The following is a 19,194-nucleotide window of genomic DNA, read 5'->3' as shown; positions in this document are numbered from 1 at the left end:
CAGGATCCGGTACACTTTTGTTTGATATGTAAAATTAATTGTTTTTAACCTTCAATACTTATCATTATATTAATTGTATTTAATCTTTGAATATTTTTTGTATAGGTAATAGCGATAGTTTCTACATCGATGGTGAGTCATCCCCAGTCCATTGGAGAAGCATCTCAAGCACAGGTATGTCATTGTTCTCTATATTATAGCTTTTAAGTGTTTTTGATATATTTATGTTAGTACATTGTATTAATTATACATTTAATCTACAATAGACCCCTTCGCGGTATGGCCATAACGTGGATCCATTTAGGTATGTCTTCAAGAAAACTCCTAAGAGTGACAAGGAGAGGAGAGCAAAGAAATTAGCTCCTAGATCAACCAATGAGGTAATCTACATTTCAATTGCAAAGGAATTAAAGTTAAATGCATAGTTATGTTGTTAATTGTGAACTATTTTCTACAAAAGAATTCTAATTTGGCTTTTGAATTGTGGTTTTGTAGCCATCTATAGAGCCATGTACTGCATCGAAGAGGCTTGATTTTGATGATCCACCACAAGTTTAGGATCATATAGTGTTAGTTTTGGTCATAGAATGACCAATACATGTAGATATATTCTACATTTTTGTTGTATATTGATTTGGACATGGCATATGCCACATTTTTGTAATACTTGTATTGACTTGGCAGACATGCCTTTTTTTATATATATAAATATCGATATTCGATCCAATAAATGTGTAATGAGTTCATTATTTTGTATTCGTTGAATTTTGTGGTTGTCCTTTTATAAATTTAAATGAATATTTGCATATGTAATCAATAATATGAATATAAACAACAAAAATATATGATATAAAATATTGCAATCGTGGAATATGATTTGATAAAATATCTAAAATATTGAATTAACCCTACAAAACTCCTTGTATTCAGTTCATTATTGTGTATTCGCTATATTTGGTGGCTGCCCTTTTATTAATTTAAATGAATGAATAACAAAAAAAATCGACAATATGAATATAAACAACAAAAATTGACAATATGAATATAAACAACAATGTGTTTGGTGTGAGAGCACCCTCAAGCTCGCAATGGTTAAATTTTGTTCGTCATGTGCACAAACCGACGTTGCGAGCACATCCAGGTGGGCAGGTTTATGCTAGGTATGCCCCTGTCATGCATCCCAAAGTGCTGGAACGTTGAGTCATACCGTACCGATGCGATCTCTCAATTGCCTTGAATCCAAAAATTGTCAAAATTTGACGGACTGTTTCTTCAAATCCAGGACACATATGGTCAATCCGTTTGATCCTATGGGGTCATGTGAGGCTCCTCTACAATGGCCTATCTCAGTTTTCAGCGACTCGGAGCCATTTTTAATTATTAGCATTTTTTCACCTGCTCCAAAAATTGTTAGTTGCATGCAATGAAAAGTTGCAAGATTGGCTAGAATTGATTTGGTTCATCATGTGCACAAACCGACATCGCGAGCGCATTCGGGTGGGTAGGTTTATGCTAGGCATGCCCCTGTCATGCATCCCAAAGCATCGAAACATCTAGAGTCATACCGTACCAGTGCGATCTCTCAAGTGCCCTGAGTCCAAAAAATTGTCAAAACTTGACAGACTGTTTCTTTAAATCTAGGACACATATGGTTCATCTGTTTGATCTCATGGGGTTGCGTGAGGCTCCTCTATAATGTCCTATCTCGGTTTTCGATGACTTGGAGCCATTTTCAATTAGTAGCATTTTTTGCTTGCTCCAAAAACCGTCAGTTGCATGCAATGAAAAGTTGCAAGATTGGCTAGAATTGATTCGGTTCGTCGTGTGCACAAACTGATATCGCGAGTGCATCTGGGTGGGAAGGTTTATGCTAGGCATGCCCCTATCGTGCATCCCAAAGTGCCAGAACGTCGAGAATCATTCTGTACCGGTGCGATCTCTCAAGTGCCCTCAGTCCAAAAAATTATCAAAACTTGACGGACTGTTTCTTCAAATTCAGGAGACATATGGTTGATCCGTTATATCCCATGGGGTCGCGTGAGGCTCCTCTACAATGGCCTATCTCGGTTTTTGATGACTCAAAGACATTTTCAATTAGTAGCATTTTTTTGCCTGCTCTAAAAACTGTCAGTTGCATGCAATGAAAAGTTGCAAAATTGGCTAGAATTGATTCGGTTCGTCATGTGCACAAACCGCCATCGTGAGTGCATCCAGGTGGGAAGTTTTACGCTAGGCATACCCCTAAAGTGCATCCCAAAGCGCCAGAATGTCGAGAGTCATTCTGTACCGGTGCGATCTCTCAAGTGCCTTGAGTCCAAAAAATTGTTAAAATTTGATGAACTGTTTCTTCAAATCCAAGATACATATGGTCGATCCATTTGATCTCGTGGGGTTGCATGAGGCTCCTCTACAATGGCCTATCTCATTTTTTGACGACTCAGAGCCATTTTCAATTAGTAGCATTTTTTTGCCTGCTCCAAAAACCGTCAGTTGCATGCAATGCAAAGTTACAAGATTGGCTAGAATTGATTCGGTTCATCGTGTGCACAAACCGACATCATGAGCGCATCTGAGTGGGTAGGTTTACACTAGGCATTCCCCTGTCATGCATCCCAAAGCACCAGAACATCGAGAGTCATACCGTACCAGTGCGATCTCTCAAGTGCCCCGAGTCCAAAAAATTGTCAAAACTTGACAGACTATTTCTTCCAATCCAGGACACATATGGTCGATCCCTTTGAACCCATGGGGTTGCGTGAGGATCCTCTGCAATGTCCTCTCTCGGTTTTTTACGACTCAGAGTCATTTTCGATTGGTAGCATTTTTTCGCCTGCTGTAAAAGTCATCAGTTGCATGCAATGCAAAGTTGCAGGATTGGCTAGAATTGATTCGGTTCGTCATGTGCACAAACCGACATCACGAGCATATCCGAGTGGGTAGTTTTATGATAGGCATGCCCCTGTCGTGCATCCCAAAGCACCAGAACGTTGAGTGTCATACACTACCGACGCAATGCAGAAGTTGTTTGACAGCTTTTTTGACAATTTTTTTGACAACAATGACAATTTTTGCTCAAATTGTATCTAGTCTCAATCTATGACCCCTATGACCCGATAATGACTCAAATAATTCTCCATGATTATACAAGAATCAAGAATGCTCATGATTGACCAGGACACATCACATATACTCAAAACATAGTCACAAAACATTGACACACAAAATAGTCACAAAACATTGTCACATATTATTCAAAAATTTGCCTCTAAATATGGTCAAATCAGCTCTTGGCTATTTGATTATACAAAAAAATGTCTTACAAATCATCTCATGGGCTTTTATACAAAATCTGGCATTACAATATGTGCAATTAAACTCATCGTCATTTTAATATACAAATCATCTCATGGGCTTTTATACAAAATTTGGCATTACAATATGTGCAATTCAGCTCATCGCCATTTTAATATACAAAATTTGGCATGTACATATGTACAAATCAGCTCATTGCCATTTAAATATACAAAATTATGCCCCTAAACTTGTAAAAATCAGCTCATGGGCATTTATATATACAAAAAACAAATATAGAACAATTCGTCGACGATTTATACAAAATTCTCAAAATCATTCTACTTTGAACCATAGAATCAATCAAGTGAGCCTTCAGGATCGGCTCTAACCCATATTGTGTCAAGTATTGCCTCGTGGTCAGATTCACGAACTTTCCATAAAATCTTGTTATGAGGTCTACCATGATACTTCATCAAATAAATATTTGTTGCAACAACAAGGTTAGAGAAATGAAGAATATGTCTGTGTGTTTCAAAGTCCTCGAACAACCAAAAATCAGAATTCTTGATAGGGTATCTCTGAAGCCATGTTCCTGTCACGACAACAGACCCTATTGGGTACTCAATACCCTCTATGTTAATGATTGTGGTTGTCAATTTTCTTTTAGGCTCAACACAACGACACAAATAGTAATCTGTTCCTTCTTCATTGTTCTCTTCTGCAACATCTGCATTACATATGACCTGCATTTTATAAAGTGTTAATTAATACCAAAAATAAAGTATGATGTACAACAAAATGAACCAAAAAGAATACTTGCAAAAAAATTAACTCAAAAAATCACCTGAATCCCCTAGGTCAGATACATGGTCAAAATCCACTGATGTCTCCATCTGACTCAATTGTAGTGCTTAGGGAATTTGATATGAATCAATGGGAACCAACGATCTCCAAGACTATTTGTCAACCCACTCTTGTGATTCACATTCTTCCCACAAACAATACATGCATGAAGAGCAAAAACATGTCATCTGTCTCGTATAAATTACCAGTGAGCTTGAATTTGAACTCATAAATGAGTGCATGTCACTTGATCCTGCAACTGTACAACAATCTAGATAGTTTTCAATGTTAGATTCAGCGATCAACCAAAAATATCTACGAACCAATGACGTACCTGGATTACCTGGTCCCATCGTAGACTTACACCATCGCACAATTGTTTATGCATCTACCAACTCAACACCACCTTCGTACTTCAATTCTTCCCTAGCTAGGGCTCTTTTCACACGTGCTCCTGCACCATAGTGCTCTCCCTTACCATGTCCAGCCTCAGTGAAATTCCAAAAATGTTGTACACTACTTGTCACATGCATCCTTGTCAACCAATAAAACATCCTTGCATTCTTGAATTGTGCAGTGCAATTATCTAACCATATTAAGTGTCAGTTGTATCGTATGTTCCTTTCCCTTAAACTATCATAGAAAACTTTAAAGCATCCTTGTACAAACTCTGATGAATGAGTATGATCATCAATTATGTAGAAGTGATACTCTCTTACAACCTTTCTATCCTCCTCTGTGCTATCATCTGCATGCATGAATGCTATGTGTACAAAAATAGAAACTTGTGTAGAGTGATAATACATGGATTACACTTCATTTTGAGGTTGTAGTGTATAATTTTCAGCAAAATCAATGATAGAGACAATGGTGCCAAGAGGAAATGTGTCCTTACATAACTTGAATTGCTCATCTAGCCATCGAGTTCTATGTGTATGCATTATGTACTCATAAACTAGTTTCTCTTGAAACATTTTTATAAATTGAGCTACACATCTATCATTTTTCACTAGCTCACATCTCTTCAAATCTTTTCCATCTTTAACTCCATATGTGACTGTCTTGTATTTTCCGAAAGAAACTAGTTTCGTACCAATTTCATGTGTGCTCTCCAAATGTATGCATCTTGGTAAACGTTGCAAACCACCACATATAGCACAAGAACCTTCCAAACAAGGCATCTTATAATAAATGAAACCATCATGTCTATTACATAGCACACTTGAAATAAATTCTTTTACCGACTTAGGAGGTGCTTGTATATTACATTCCTACAAAACATTGTTAGTGTGCAAAGTAGAACAAATGTGACGAAAAATATCATAATGCATGGAAAATTCAATATGCATCCTACAACAACACGTGGTGCGTACATGATTAATCTTAATATAAAAAGGTTTTGCCATTTCAAAAAATCTTTGAGAAATTTTTATTTGAGGAAACTTTTGAAGGAATCTTTCATAAAATTTAGTTTGAGTCATATCCAAATAGTGTTTGGCATGTGGCTCATGATTTTTAGACCCAATTCGCCTTCTAACAACATCTCTTTGGTTGGGCGATACTCTTGTGTTGTCATGCCAAAAAATTTCAATTAATGTTTTTAGTGCATCAACTACAACCTTGTCATTGCATGGTAGTCTACCCAAGAATGCCCAAAGAGAATTAATGTTAGGTTCTTTATTTGTTCCCACCTCTTTCATGCTTTACTTAATGTTGTTCTACTAACATTTAATGACTTACTTGTTTTGCTTATCAAACGATCTTTTTTTATTTTCTTGCTCATTATGGTTGATGTAATGACACGTCGAGTAGCATTAGAATCTTTACTACGTGATTTTGAACTAATAGATTGATATGCATCAAATAGATTTCTAACAATAGTTCTTTCACTGTTACTTTCAGATGATCTTAGGTCTAGAATTTTCATGGTCTCTCTAAAATTCAAATTTTTAATCATTTAAACAATTAATTGACATCTTGCGGTTTGATTTAAGTTTTTAAAATAGTTTTGCCATGTTCTTTTAACCATTCTCCTACAAGTTAGTTCATTCATTTTATTGGGCATTGACTTCAATATATTCCCATCAATGTCAATTAGATACTTTGGTTTCCTACGAATGATTCTAGGAGGTGTTAATATCAGTGCATTATGTACATTCAATTCATCAAGTAGAGAAGGTGCAATATGTTCATCATTTAATTGATTATTCAATGCGGTATCTTCTTCAATTGCATTAGGTTCAAATGGTAAATTATCAAATGTTTCTTCTTCAATTGCATTAAGTTCAAACAGTAAATTATCAAATGTTTCTTCTTCAATTGCATTAGGTGCATTATATTCGTTTGGTAAATCGAATTGAGATGTTGAGGATGACATACCTTCTTCTCCCATTGTTCTTATGTCACACAATTTCTTCATACGCTGCCTTTGTCTTTCCTTTTGAGCCTCTCGTTGTTCCATTGTTCCTCACTTGTTCTTTCCCATGGTTGATATCAGTTGACCTAAATAGAATCATATTACATATATATGTAAAGAAAAGTTCATAAATAAATAAATAACCATAAATATGAATCTTATCACTATTTTTTGGAATCAAACTATTAAACAATCACAATTCAATCATTTGAAATCATGCAAAAACAAAAAATTCACTTACTTTTATGTATACAACAGTGATAGAAGTGTAGACACAGTTCCAGTGGGGCCTTCAACAACCTCAAAAATTTTTTTTGAGGCAATTGAGGCTCTTGGGCAACTAAAACTATGTCTATAAACCGCATACGGGCTACATTAATAACCGCGTACGCGCTATTAGACCATAAAATGTTGACAAGCCCAACGGTATTCTTTTTTCCCATTCTAGACTAATAAGTAGCGCGTATGTGCTACTAAGCCTAAAAAATGTTATCGCAGGGTAACGAATAATGGGAATAGTAACCCGTACGCGCTCCTTTGCCTTAAAAAAGTTATGACAAGGCAGTGAACTAATAGTTTCAGTACCCCGTACGTGCTATTGGTAGTAGAAAAGATGTGGATGAAAAGGGAGAGAGAGAGAGAGAGAGAGAGAGAGAGAGAGAGAGAGAGAGAGAGAGAGAGAGAGAGAGAGAGAGAGAGAGAGAGAGAGAGAGGGGGGGGGAAGGTAGAGGGAGGGAGAGAGAGGGAGAGTAGGGGGGAGGGAAAGAGGAGGGGTCTTAAGGGGTCACAGGACACCATATGACCTCTTAGGAAACAATACTACCTCTAATGACACCTAAGGGGTCATATGGTGGGCTAATAAAATGATATATTAAATTTAAAGTTATGAATAGAACATCGTACAACAAGACTTCAAGCGAACAAACAATGAGGCTTCACTAAAAATAAAGTGTAAGAGCTTGACCTAACCCTATGAGTACTGCCTCAGTTCTAAAACATATGATGCTATTAAATTTGCAAGGTTATAAGAATGATCTTGATTGTGACTATAGGAATTACACACTTGATTTATTTCATGGGTATGTATCGTTCCAAGCTGTTTGACAAGTGATGATCATCATATACTACCACTGTCATACATACAACAAACTTTAATTTCTTTAGGTGATAGGCATTGTGTAAGAACATGGGAACTCTTGCATACCCACCACTATCATTCTATAGGACATCATCTATGTTACTCTCCCTCTTTCTCTTCCTTCCTGTTGTTTCCTTCTGAAAAACATATTGTAGGTACTCTGACTCATCATGTTGCTTTGTTGACACTATTTTCCACATCTTCTCTACTCATTAAAAACACATTCGAGAAGAATGTTGCTACAGGTTTCCTTGTTTGTCACGGTAATACACCAGTGGTTCAATTTCAAACCCTATTCCTCCTATTCAATATACACACACAAATCCATCAGTCATTGAGACTCCAAGCGAACAAACAACGAGGCTTCGCTAAAAAGCAAGTGTAAGAGCTTGACCTAACCCTAAGAGTACTTCCTAAGTTCTAAAACATATGATGCTATTAAATTTGCAAGGTTATAAGACTGATCTTGATTGTGACTATAGGAATTACACACTTGATTTCTTTCATGGGAATGTACCGTTCCAAGCTGTTTGACAAGTGATCATCATCATATACTACCACTGCCATGCATACAACAAACTTTAATTTCTTTAGGTGACAGGCGTTGTGTAACAACATGGGAACTCTCACATACCCACCACTATCATTCTACATGACATCATCTGTGTTACTCTCCCTCTTTCTCTTCCTACCTATTGTTTCCTTTTGAAAAACATATTGCAGGTACTCTGACTCATCATGTTGCTTTGTTGATACTATTTTCTGCATCTGCTCTGCTCATTAAAAACACATTCGAGAAGAATATTGCTACAAGTTTCCTTGTTTGTCACGGTAATACACCCGTGGTTCAATTTCAAACCCTATTCCTCCTATTCAATATACACACACAAATCCATCAGTCAATTTTTTTAGGAGAGCATACATGATAAAAATCAAAGAGGAAGTTGCAGACAATAAATAAATTCACTTACTTCTATAGAAGTGCAGACACAGTTGCAGTGGGGTATGGAGGGAGGGAGGGATAGAAGAAGAGAAAGAGGGATGGGGTATGGAGGAAGGGAGAAGGAGAGAGAGAGAGAGAGAGAGAGAGAGAGAGAGAGAGAGAGAGAGAGAGAGACATTGTATGTGTTTGAGAGGGGGAGACAATACACTTACATGTGTATATATATGTTTAATATATTATATATAAACATATTACATATATTATATGTATATACACATATTTTATATTATATAAACATATTATATATGCAATATCATATTATACACATATTATATATAGAATATCATATTATACAATAGCACACATGCACTGTTTATAGTAAAGGTAGCGCGTACGCGCTGTTTATAGGGAAACAAGCGCGTATGCGCTGCTTACACTATAAGTACCCCATATGCACTTTTTAAACCATAAGTACCTCGTACGCGCTTTTGACTGTTTAGGCTTGGAAATAGGCCTGGATGATAAAGCTATAGTTTGGAAGTTTGATTTCCCTCTATTTCTCTCATTTTTGACGTGTTTTATTTTATCAACTTGTTTTATCGACTTTGTCATCATCAAGTTTACACTTCATAAAGTGGGTATTTCTAAAATTGCCACCATATTTTCACCCATTTTCTGAGCTTTCTAACCATATAATTTTTTTTCAATTTGAACAACAATAACATATTATTATTGAATTTCTTTTACCAGTGTCTCCATAGTTCTCACAGACATAGGTGCACCAGTTTTTGAATAAATTTTGATATACTTATCCAAATTAAATTTTTTTTATATATTATTGTAGTGCACTTGATTCTTTACAATTTTTTTTTTAAAAATTGTATTTTCAATTTGTTTAGTGCAACTTATGCTTCGCGCACGAACAAGTACCTAATTTTCAAGATGTGCTCGATTGGAAAAATCATGAAAAAAAGAATACACAAAAAAAAATTACAAAAAAATACACATCTTCTAGTGCTCACTCTTAACTATCTTTCTGCCAAAGGATTTGTCATAATACTAAATCTAACTATGACTTTTTTGATGCGAACATTAGATACTATGTTATGTTTTTCAAAAAAAATCAGGGTCAGTTTTTAGTGCGCGAAGGATTTGAAGCCCTTAATCTTATCCAATTTTGAAAATTTTTAGTAGTTTGGAAACTAGATTTAGAGTACTACAATATTTGTTCTTTTATTATCTTCATATCTTGAGTGGATGACTTTCAAATTTTGCCTCTAAGTGTCCACTTATACGCCCCTTTTTGACCACCATCTTTGTGCACTTACCCGATACATCTATTTTTATCTACTAAGAAATCTAATCTACTTTAACATGATATTGGATAAAGGTCAAGGAAGATCCGATTAGATTTGAGATAGTAGATTATCTAGACTATCATTTTGCTCTTAGAAAAAATCGCATTCCTTTCTTCATAATGGCAAGCAGAGTCATATTCGAAGATCGTCTTGAAGGAGAATATAAATTTGTATCATGGAAGTTTAGGATCATGCTTACCTTGAAGGAGAATGAACTAGATTCATTTATAAAGGGAAACATACCTGAACCAGATGATGATGTTGAGAAAATTCAATGGAACAAGAACAATGGAAAAGCTATGAATCTGATCGTGGACGTAGTTAGAGACCATATAATTCCAGGTATTTCAAAGTATGAAACAACATACTGCATGCACAAATCACTTGAAGACATGTATGAAATAAACAATACCAGCAAAGCTCTCACATTGAAAAGACAACTCCATCATGTGAAGATGAATAAGGGAGAAACTGTCACATCATATTTTATGAGGATCGCTAAATTGAGGGACCAAATTTATATAATTGGTCACATAATTGACAACAAGGAGTTAACGTTGATGACTCTAAATGGACTCCCAACATCATGAGAATCATTTATTCAAGGAGTAAGTGCACTTTCAAATCTCCCCAAGTACGATCTGTTGAAGACGGATTGCATTCAAAAGGAATCCAGATTGATCATCAAGGGGATTAAGCAAAATACCACCAATGAAGATATTCATGTGTTGAACTCTCACTCTCACAAGAAAGGGAAGAAGAGGAACTTCAAGAGGAAGAAGGATAAGGGCACCAATGGAAAAGACTCTTCCAAGAAGAGGAGGGACACATCTCAAGTGTAGTGTTTCAGATGTGATAAGTATGTACATTATGCCATGAAGTGTCCGGATAGGCCAAAACAACAAGCCTCCATTGTTGAAGTTGGAAAAGCTAGCGTAGAGAATGAACTCGAGAAGTTTGTCTTCTATTCATCCTTATCAAGCCAAGTTTCAACCAACCTCAACACTTGGGTGATTGATAGTGGAGCCTCACGTCATATCACCAGATTCAGAGAACACCTAGACACTATGGTGGAGAATTATGATAAGGAAGTAACCATTGGGGATGATTCTAACTACCCAATCAAAGGGATTGGAACCTGTACCATAAATCTAAAATCAAGCATATCTCTTCAGCTCACAAGAGTATTATTTGTGCCAGGGATAAAGAAAAATCTAGTCTCCATTTCTGCACTTGAAGACAAAGGGTATAGGATAACCTTTATGGAAGGAAAAGTTCTACCATGGCCAAAGAACTCTGCAATCAAGAAGGCTCATACTATAGGAGTTAGACATAGATGCCTTTAAAAACTATGCACTACTCCCACTCAAGCCCTAATTCATGAGACTTCAAATTCAAACTAGATTTGGCACAAAAGATTAGGGCATCTCCATTTTCGTGCTCTAGCCTCCATAGAGAAAATGGTGATTGGTTTGCCTAAGCTAAATAAAAATCATAAAGGAACATGCAAGGATTGTGCTCGAGGAAAGAATACAAAAGGAACTTTTCATAATAGTGATAGAAAATCTAAAAATGTGTTAGAACTAATTCATTTTGATTTATGTGGACCCATGTCTGTAACCTCTATAGGAGGATTCTTGTACTATGTAATATTTGTAGATGACTTCTCTAGGAAAACTTGGATATATTTTCTTAAATGTAAAGAGTCTAAAGAAATCCTTATGAGGTTCAAGGAATTCAAAGCCCTTGTAGAAAACATGTCAGGGAAGAAAACCAAAACATTAAGGAGAGACAATGGGGGGGAATATGCTTCAGACATTTTTAAGGAGTTTTGTGTAAATGCTAGGATTAGGAGGGAGTTTATTGTACCTTATAATCCCCAACAAAATGGGATGGAAGAAAGAAAGAATAGGACTATAGTAGAATCTGTTAGAGCTATGATGTATGATCAAAACATAGAAACTTCATTTTGGGCCGAAGCCTCTAGGACAATTGTCTACATCCATAATAGATGTCCTCATTCACTTCTAGACAACAAAACCCCTAAAGAAGCATTCACTGGCATCAAAATTGATATAAGTCATCTAAGAATCTTTGGTTTTCCTATCTACTTACATGTACCTAGAGAAAATAGGTCTAAGTTAGAACCCTCAAGCAGGAAAGGAGTATTTTTAGGCTATAGAAAAACATCTAAAGCCTATAGGATATACATACCTGGTCAAAGATTAATTGAACTTAGCGGAGATGTCATTTTTTAGGAAGACATTGCTTTCAGGAGATCCAAAAGTTCTCATGGGATAGAAGATCAAGATCCTCCTAAAAATATGGAAGAAGATCATGCTCCTGAGATTTAGAGGGAGACTCTTGGAGAAATTGAAAGTGAAGGTCAAATTTCTCCCTTAAATGAACCCAGTAATGTAAACCGAAAGAGACCACTTTAGGCTAGGAAGATGATTCAGGAAGCCAAGAATTATGCAACACCAAAGAGAACCTTCAGGGAAAGAAAGAGACCTCACAGATTCTCTATTTATGTTGCCTTGATGAGTGAGATCATAAATTCAGAACCATCCTGTGTTAAAGAATATCTCAATCAGCAAGTGTGGAAAGATGCTATGTCAAAAGAGTATCAGTCCATTGTAAAAAAATGATGTTTGGGACATCGTACCAAGGCCTAAAGAAAAATTTGTAGCATCATCAAAATGGCTCTTCAAGATCAAACATGTTGCAGATGGTAGCATTGAAAAACAAAAAGCCCAGTTTGTTGCCAGAGGTTTCTCTCAGAAAGAGGGAATTGATTATGAAGAGACTTTTTCCCCTGTTGTTCGATACACTTCAGTCAGAGCCGTAATTGCTATTGCAGCATCAAAGGGATGGAAGATCCATCAAATGGATGTGAAGACTGCATTCCTGAATGGCACGATTGAGGAGGAAGTCTATATAGAGAAACCTGAAGGATTTGTTATACATAAGGTTGAATCACATGTTTGTAGATTGAAGAAGGCTTTGTATGGACTCAAACAAGCCCCTAGAGCATGGTATGAAAGGATTGATCACTACCTCTTGGGATTAAGGTTTTCCAAAAATGATGCAAATCCAAACCTCTACTTTAAGGTATCCTACATTACTTCCTTGGATTAGAAGTTTGGCAGCAGGCAGATGACATCACTCTGAATTAGGGTAAGTACACTATTGACATTCTGAAGAGGTTTGGAATGATGGAGTGTAGACCCATGTCTACACCTATGGAAACAAATTTGCACAAATTGAAGGAAGCAACAGTAGACTCGAAGTTTGCAGATCCCACTCTCTACATATAGATAATCGGATCCTTGATGTGTTTGGTCAACACTAGACCTAATATTTGTTATGCATTGAATGCACTTAGCCAGTTTATGTGTGAACCAAAGGAGATACATCTTGTTGCAAAAAAACACATTCTGAGATACCTTCAAGGCTCAATTGGGTATGGTCTTAGATACAAACATGTAGACCTAAATCTACATGGATACACTGACTCAGATTGGGCTAGAAGTGTGGTTGACAGAAAGAGCACATGAGGATGTTTCTTCAATTTAGGATCAACAATGATATCATGGATCAGTAGAAAACAATCCTTAGTTGCACAAAGCTCTATAGAATCTGAGTACATTGTAGCCTCCATGGGAGCAAGAGAATCAACATGGCTTAGGAAATTGCTTGTAGGACTATTTCGTCAGCCCTTGAATCTTACTGTCATCCATTGTGACAACCAAAGTTGCATCAAGCTTTCAGTGAATCTAGTGTTTCATGATAGATCAAAAGACATTGAGATTCCTTATAACTATATTAGAAACATGGTAGAAAGGAATGTGATCCAGTTGTAGTATATTAGTACAATTGATCAGACAACAAACATTCTCACCAATCCACTCTCCGGGATAAAGGTTGAACACCTTCGGGATAAACTTGGTATGGTTGAAAATGTAAATTAAATTTGAGATTGAGTCTCTAATTATTCTTTATTTGAACTAATATTTAAAGATGTTTAATGTGTAAACTCTTTTATCATCATGTGTGTGACTTCGTGACTTCATGGACCCCTTGTGGACATTGTTGAAAGGTGATGACTTTTCTATAATGAACACTTGTATCTGATTGATATTGTAAGGTGATGACTTTACAATGATCAATTTCACTATCATAATGGATATCATGTGATTTGATATCCATGGACATGTCATGATAGTTAATATCTCTTAGACATTATGGTAGATATCATGAGACTTGATGTCATTAAATAAACCATAATAAATCTACAAGAGATCATCATGAAGGATATTATGAGTCTTAATATATGTGGATATGCCATGATCTCATATCCATTATGGTAGGCATCATGAGACGTGATGCCAAGTGCACATACCGTAAATATGGATATTTGTGAGATATGGTGAATATCACGTGACTTGATATTCTTGGTTATACCATATCTCTTGATATCACGATAAGGTATCTTTCTTCCTTCACAATTAATGGATCTATTGTGTATACTCTTGGATAGATTTTATCCTCCCTAGCTAAGAGGGAGTGTTAATGATGATAGCTTTGGTCAAATAAATATAATCATGGATGATAATTACATCAATAGAATGATTTATGATTTTTTTATATATGTATACCAATCTACATTATAATAATTGAGTTTATTATTATTATATATATTAATATACATACATACATAATTATAAATGGATCTTAAATCATAAATCATTATATTGATTTATTCTATGTAGAATAAATAAATAATCATGTTATGAATAAGCATTGATTCGATTGAATGATCAAATGGCTGATCATACATCGATCATCATTTCTATTGTTCTTCCAGGTATAAATTTGTGTCTATTGATCTGCATTGAGTATCGTGCATGATCTAAACCTAGTCGATATTATGTATCGACTAGTTTCATTGATCTTTACTATAATCGATAATGTGTATCGATTTACTACTTAATCTTTATTATAATCGATAATGTGTATCGATTTAATGATGCTTGTGTTATCATCATTCTAACATACCGATTAGGAATTGGTTTGTTAATGGATTATAAAATACCGATTATGAATCGGTATGATGTTTGCAATGATTAATGAATGGACATATCGGTGGAGAGACATGTCTCCACATGTGTGGAGACATGTCTATCCATCGATATGTCTCCTCACCCATATATATAATCCACGATAGGTCGGTGAAAGGTTTTACAACAATCTATTAGTGCAAGCCTTTTAAGATCAATCTCATTCTCAACACTCAGCAATATTTGTGATGTAATCAACAACACTTGAAGTATTATCAATACTTGGCGAATCAACATACTTTGTGGACATACTATCTTGTCCTTATACTTGCAACAACATGCAAGATTCATAGGTTAGTGAGAGCATCATTTGTGAGACAATAAAATTAAAAGATACCTCTATTTCTATCTACTAAGAAATGTAATCTACTTTAACATTTTTGACACAATGCCAACTAAAAATGCCCCAAGGTGAACAAACTCCCCCTTTGGCATTGGTGTCAAATCTGACAAGCAGAACCAAAATTGAAACCAATATTTTTGTATATCACAAGTGAAACCAATATACCTATATGTCATAATTGTAACTGAGAGTCATAACCCCTGTGTGAATTTTCATAGTCACTACATAGATCATAAAAGCATAAGAACAACTTTGAGCGAAAAACTGAAACCCATAATCTAAAATTGGTCACAGTCACATAGAACAAAGAAATCTGATAAACACAAAGCAAAGCACTATCTGAAATCTTTGTACAAAATCTTTGTATTACAGAATCTCTTTATGAAATCTCCCATGCACTATAAGGAAAAAAACTGAATAGTGACAAATCTAAAGACTGAAACATTACCCAAAATCTCTCCCTTTGACATCAATGCCAAAGGAGAGACGCTGAGATAAGAGACACTACATGCAAATATATGATGCATATAAATACACGAAGTATATGAATGAAGCATACACTTACTGTAGAATATCTTATAAAAAAAATACCGTACGGGTAGAACTAAGAGATAAAGCATACAAGGCCACAATGTGTCATAGGGGTAAAATATATATAAGCGATGATCCCCCTTTCTCCTTGAACAGGAGATAAATTTTTTTATTGAAATAGAACTGCCAAAAGCAATAGAGCACACCACTTGTGAAATATGAAAGTATCCAACGAATCAACACACGTTCCAAGAATCAACTGTATCAATCAATTTGTACCAAACAATAATGAGAGAGAATGTACTCTACTTGGACCATATTCACTGTCATTTTGACACAATAAAGAACTCTTATCAGATACTGCAATGATACTAAGAAAAATCACAACTATCATTTAAGTAACTGAACTGAAATAGTTGCAGATATAACATGAAGCAGCAAATAGTAATCATAGAAAGTAGCAATGAGCTACATAGAGAGTGTAGAAGCTCCCCCTGAATCGATTATGAGACTTTAAGAGAGCAAAGATTGAAAGACAACTCCCAATCACAAATGAAGCCTTTCAAAAGCTTCTATAGCCAAGGGCTTAATAAAGATATCAGCCACCTGTGCTTGAGTAGGAATGTATTGCAAAGTGACTTCATTAGCAAACACCTTTTCATGAAGAAAGAGTAATTTAATAGCAATGTTCTTCATTTGAGAATGCATGACCGAATGTTTAGATAGACTTATAGTACTAGTATTATCACAGAATATAGGAATAGGTTTGTCAACAATAATACCCATGTCCATAAGAGTTTGAGCCATCCATGGTAGCTGAGTACACCAAGAAGTAGCACCGATGTACTCTTCTTCTATTGTAGAAAGAGAAACAGAGTCTTGCTTCTTGCTTTTCCATGCCACAAGACAATCACCAAGGAAAAATGTTGCACCAATGGTGCTTTTTCTCTCATCCAGACAACTAGCCCAATTAGCATCAGGATAAGACATTAAAGTAAAATTATCATTTCTAGGATACCAAAGGCCAAAATCAAGAGTGCCCTGAATATACTTGAATATTCTTTGAACAACTGTAAGATGGGACTGTTTAGGAGCATATTGGAATCTAGAAACCATACACACTACCTGCATTAAATTAGGTCTTGATGCAGTTAAGTATAATAAACTGCCTATCATAGACCTATATTCAGTTTGATCAACATCAAGGGATTCATCTACTTTAGACAATTTACAGTCTGTTACCATTGGAGTACTTACTACACGACAATCTGCCATCTGAAATATTTTTAACATTTCTTTTGTATATTTCGATTGGGATAGAAATATTCCATTTTCAAGTTAAGAAACTTGAAGACCAAGAAAGAATGTTAGTTCACCTAACTTGACATTTCAAATTCTGATTCCATAATCTTTAAGATCTTTTTAGATAGTGCATCATTATAGATTTCAAAGATAATGTCATCTACATAAACTTCTACAACTAGAATATCATTACCTTCCCTTTTGACATAGAGATTGTTGCCCACACCTCCTCGTATGAAACCATTTTCTATCAAATGTGAATCCAATCTTGAATACCAATATGTTTCTTAAGTCTTTTGATTTCTTGTAGGGCACAAAGCAATTCACCCTCAAGATTTATTTCACAATTATCTGGATCAGATTGACTATTTGTTTGATTATCTAGTTGACTACTTGAATCTTTCCGCACATCAACTTCAACCATGAATAAGGTTTCACCTTCATCATGTAAAGAATCATCTGATTCATCACTAGAGTCTTCTTTGCTGAATAAACTCTTTTTCTTTTTGAAGTCGTTGAAGTTAAATTTATTTTTAGGACTAAATATATTTTTCTTGTAATGCTTTTTTCGGTCTGATCATCATCAATGTTTTGATCAGAATGAGAATATTGGGTTGCAAAATGACCAGCCTTACCATATTTGAAACATTTGAGTGGCAATTTTCCTCTATATTTCTTTTTAAGTTTTCTCATTGGAAGTGCCTCTAATGAGTCAGACAAATCTGATTCACTATCAACATCCTCTTTCTTTTCTATTTTAAAAGCAGTTTCTTCCAATGATGTACTAGCATTATCAACTTTGCTCATTCTCATTTCAAAAGAGTTAATGTTCCTTGAAGATCATCTAGGGTAAGCTTATTAAAGTTTTTTCTTTTCTTCAAGGGCTGAAATCTTGTTCTCATATTTAGGCAGAAGGATTCTAATGACCTTCTTAATGACTGTGAACTCATCTACTTCTTCACCTAATCCTCTCATACCATTGATGTCTTCATCTATTCTCAAGAAATATTCAGCAATTTTTCATCATCTTTCATTTTCATTTCTTCAAACTGTGTTTTTAGGGTCAATATATTTGACTGTTTAACCTTTTTATTTCCTTGATAGATATTTTCAAGTTTTTCCCTAATTTCATGAAAAAATTTATAATGCATGTTTTTAAAAAAAAACATCTTTTTTCAGGCCACAAAAGATAGCATGTTTGGCTCTAGCATTCATTTCATATTGCTTTTTCTTATCAGGGTTTGTAGGTATGGCAACTGGTACAGTGTAGTTGTTGTAGACTATATTCCAGATATCAAGATCTATAGATATCAGATATGTTTCCATTCTGATTTTCCAAAACACATAATCAGAGCCATCAAATAATGGAGCCCTAGTTGCAAATGAACCCTCTTGAACATGATGAAAGACTTCCAAGACCAGAACCAATCCTAGGAAAGACCTAATGCAGGACCCTATGCTCTGATACCACTTGTTGGAAGTGGAAACACTCTGAGAGGGAGGGTGAATCCGAGTATTGAATAAATTCAACTACTGACTTAAAAGGTAGATACACACTTGAGACCTTGATCAAATGCAAATAGATGTGACTTGTAAATGCAAAGTAAATAATGAACCTTATAGCAGTATGATATGCAATATGAGAGATATACAGTTCATGTTAAAAGCATGATATAGTATTGTTCAGCTATACTAATGAACAACCTTTAGATTCTTTCTTGAACACAAAAATATAAGTCAACAAATGATCGATTTATTTATCATTCAAGATACAATATTACATGAAAGAATTGAACAATTGAGTAATTACCTTCTAGACAACTTGAACAGTGAGAAAAAGTATCAGAGCTTTTCATAATTAGAATGAAAGACTTGAACAATTAGGCACACAGACTTGAAATAAATA

General features: G+C 35.2%; 1 protein-coding gene across 1 annotated transcript; it reads right to left on the bottom strand.

The window, feature by feature from the left end:
• Positions 1-16,532: 16,532 nt before the first annotated feature.
• On the bottom strand, positions 16,533-17,261 carry LOC131045327 (secreted RxLR effector protein 161-like). Its single transcript, XM_057978902.2, has one exon. The coding sequence runs from the start codon at positions 17,259-17,261 to the stop codon at positions 16,533-16,535; it is 729 nt and encodes a 242-aa protein (XP_057834885.2).
• Positions 17,262-19,194: the final 1,933 nt, after the last annotated feature.

The sequence above is a fragment of the Cryptomeria japonica genome, chromosome 8 (genome assembly GCF_030272615.1).
Source record: "Cryptomeria japonica chromosome 8, Sugi_1.0, whole genome shotgun sequence".
Classification (NCBI taxonomy): domain Eukaryota; kingdom Viridiplantae; phylum Streptophyta; class Pinopsida; order Cupressales; family Cupressaceae; genus Cryptomeria; species Cryptomeria japonica.
Note: the sequence above shows the minus strand (reverse complement) of the source record. Positions and strands in the feature narration are given on the sequence as shown.

Bases quoted from the DNA above. Each gene is read 5' to 3' on its own strand.
- LOC131045327 (XM_057978902.2), bottom strand. From the start codon at position 17,261: ATGGCAGATTGTCGTGTAGTAAGTACTCCAATGGTAACAGACTGTAAA.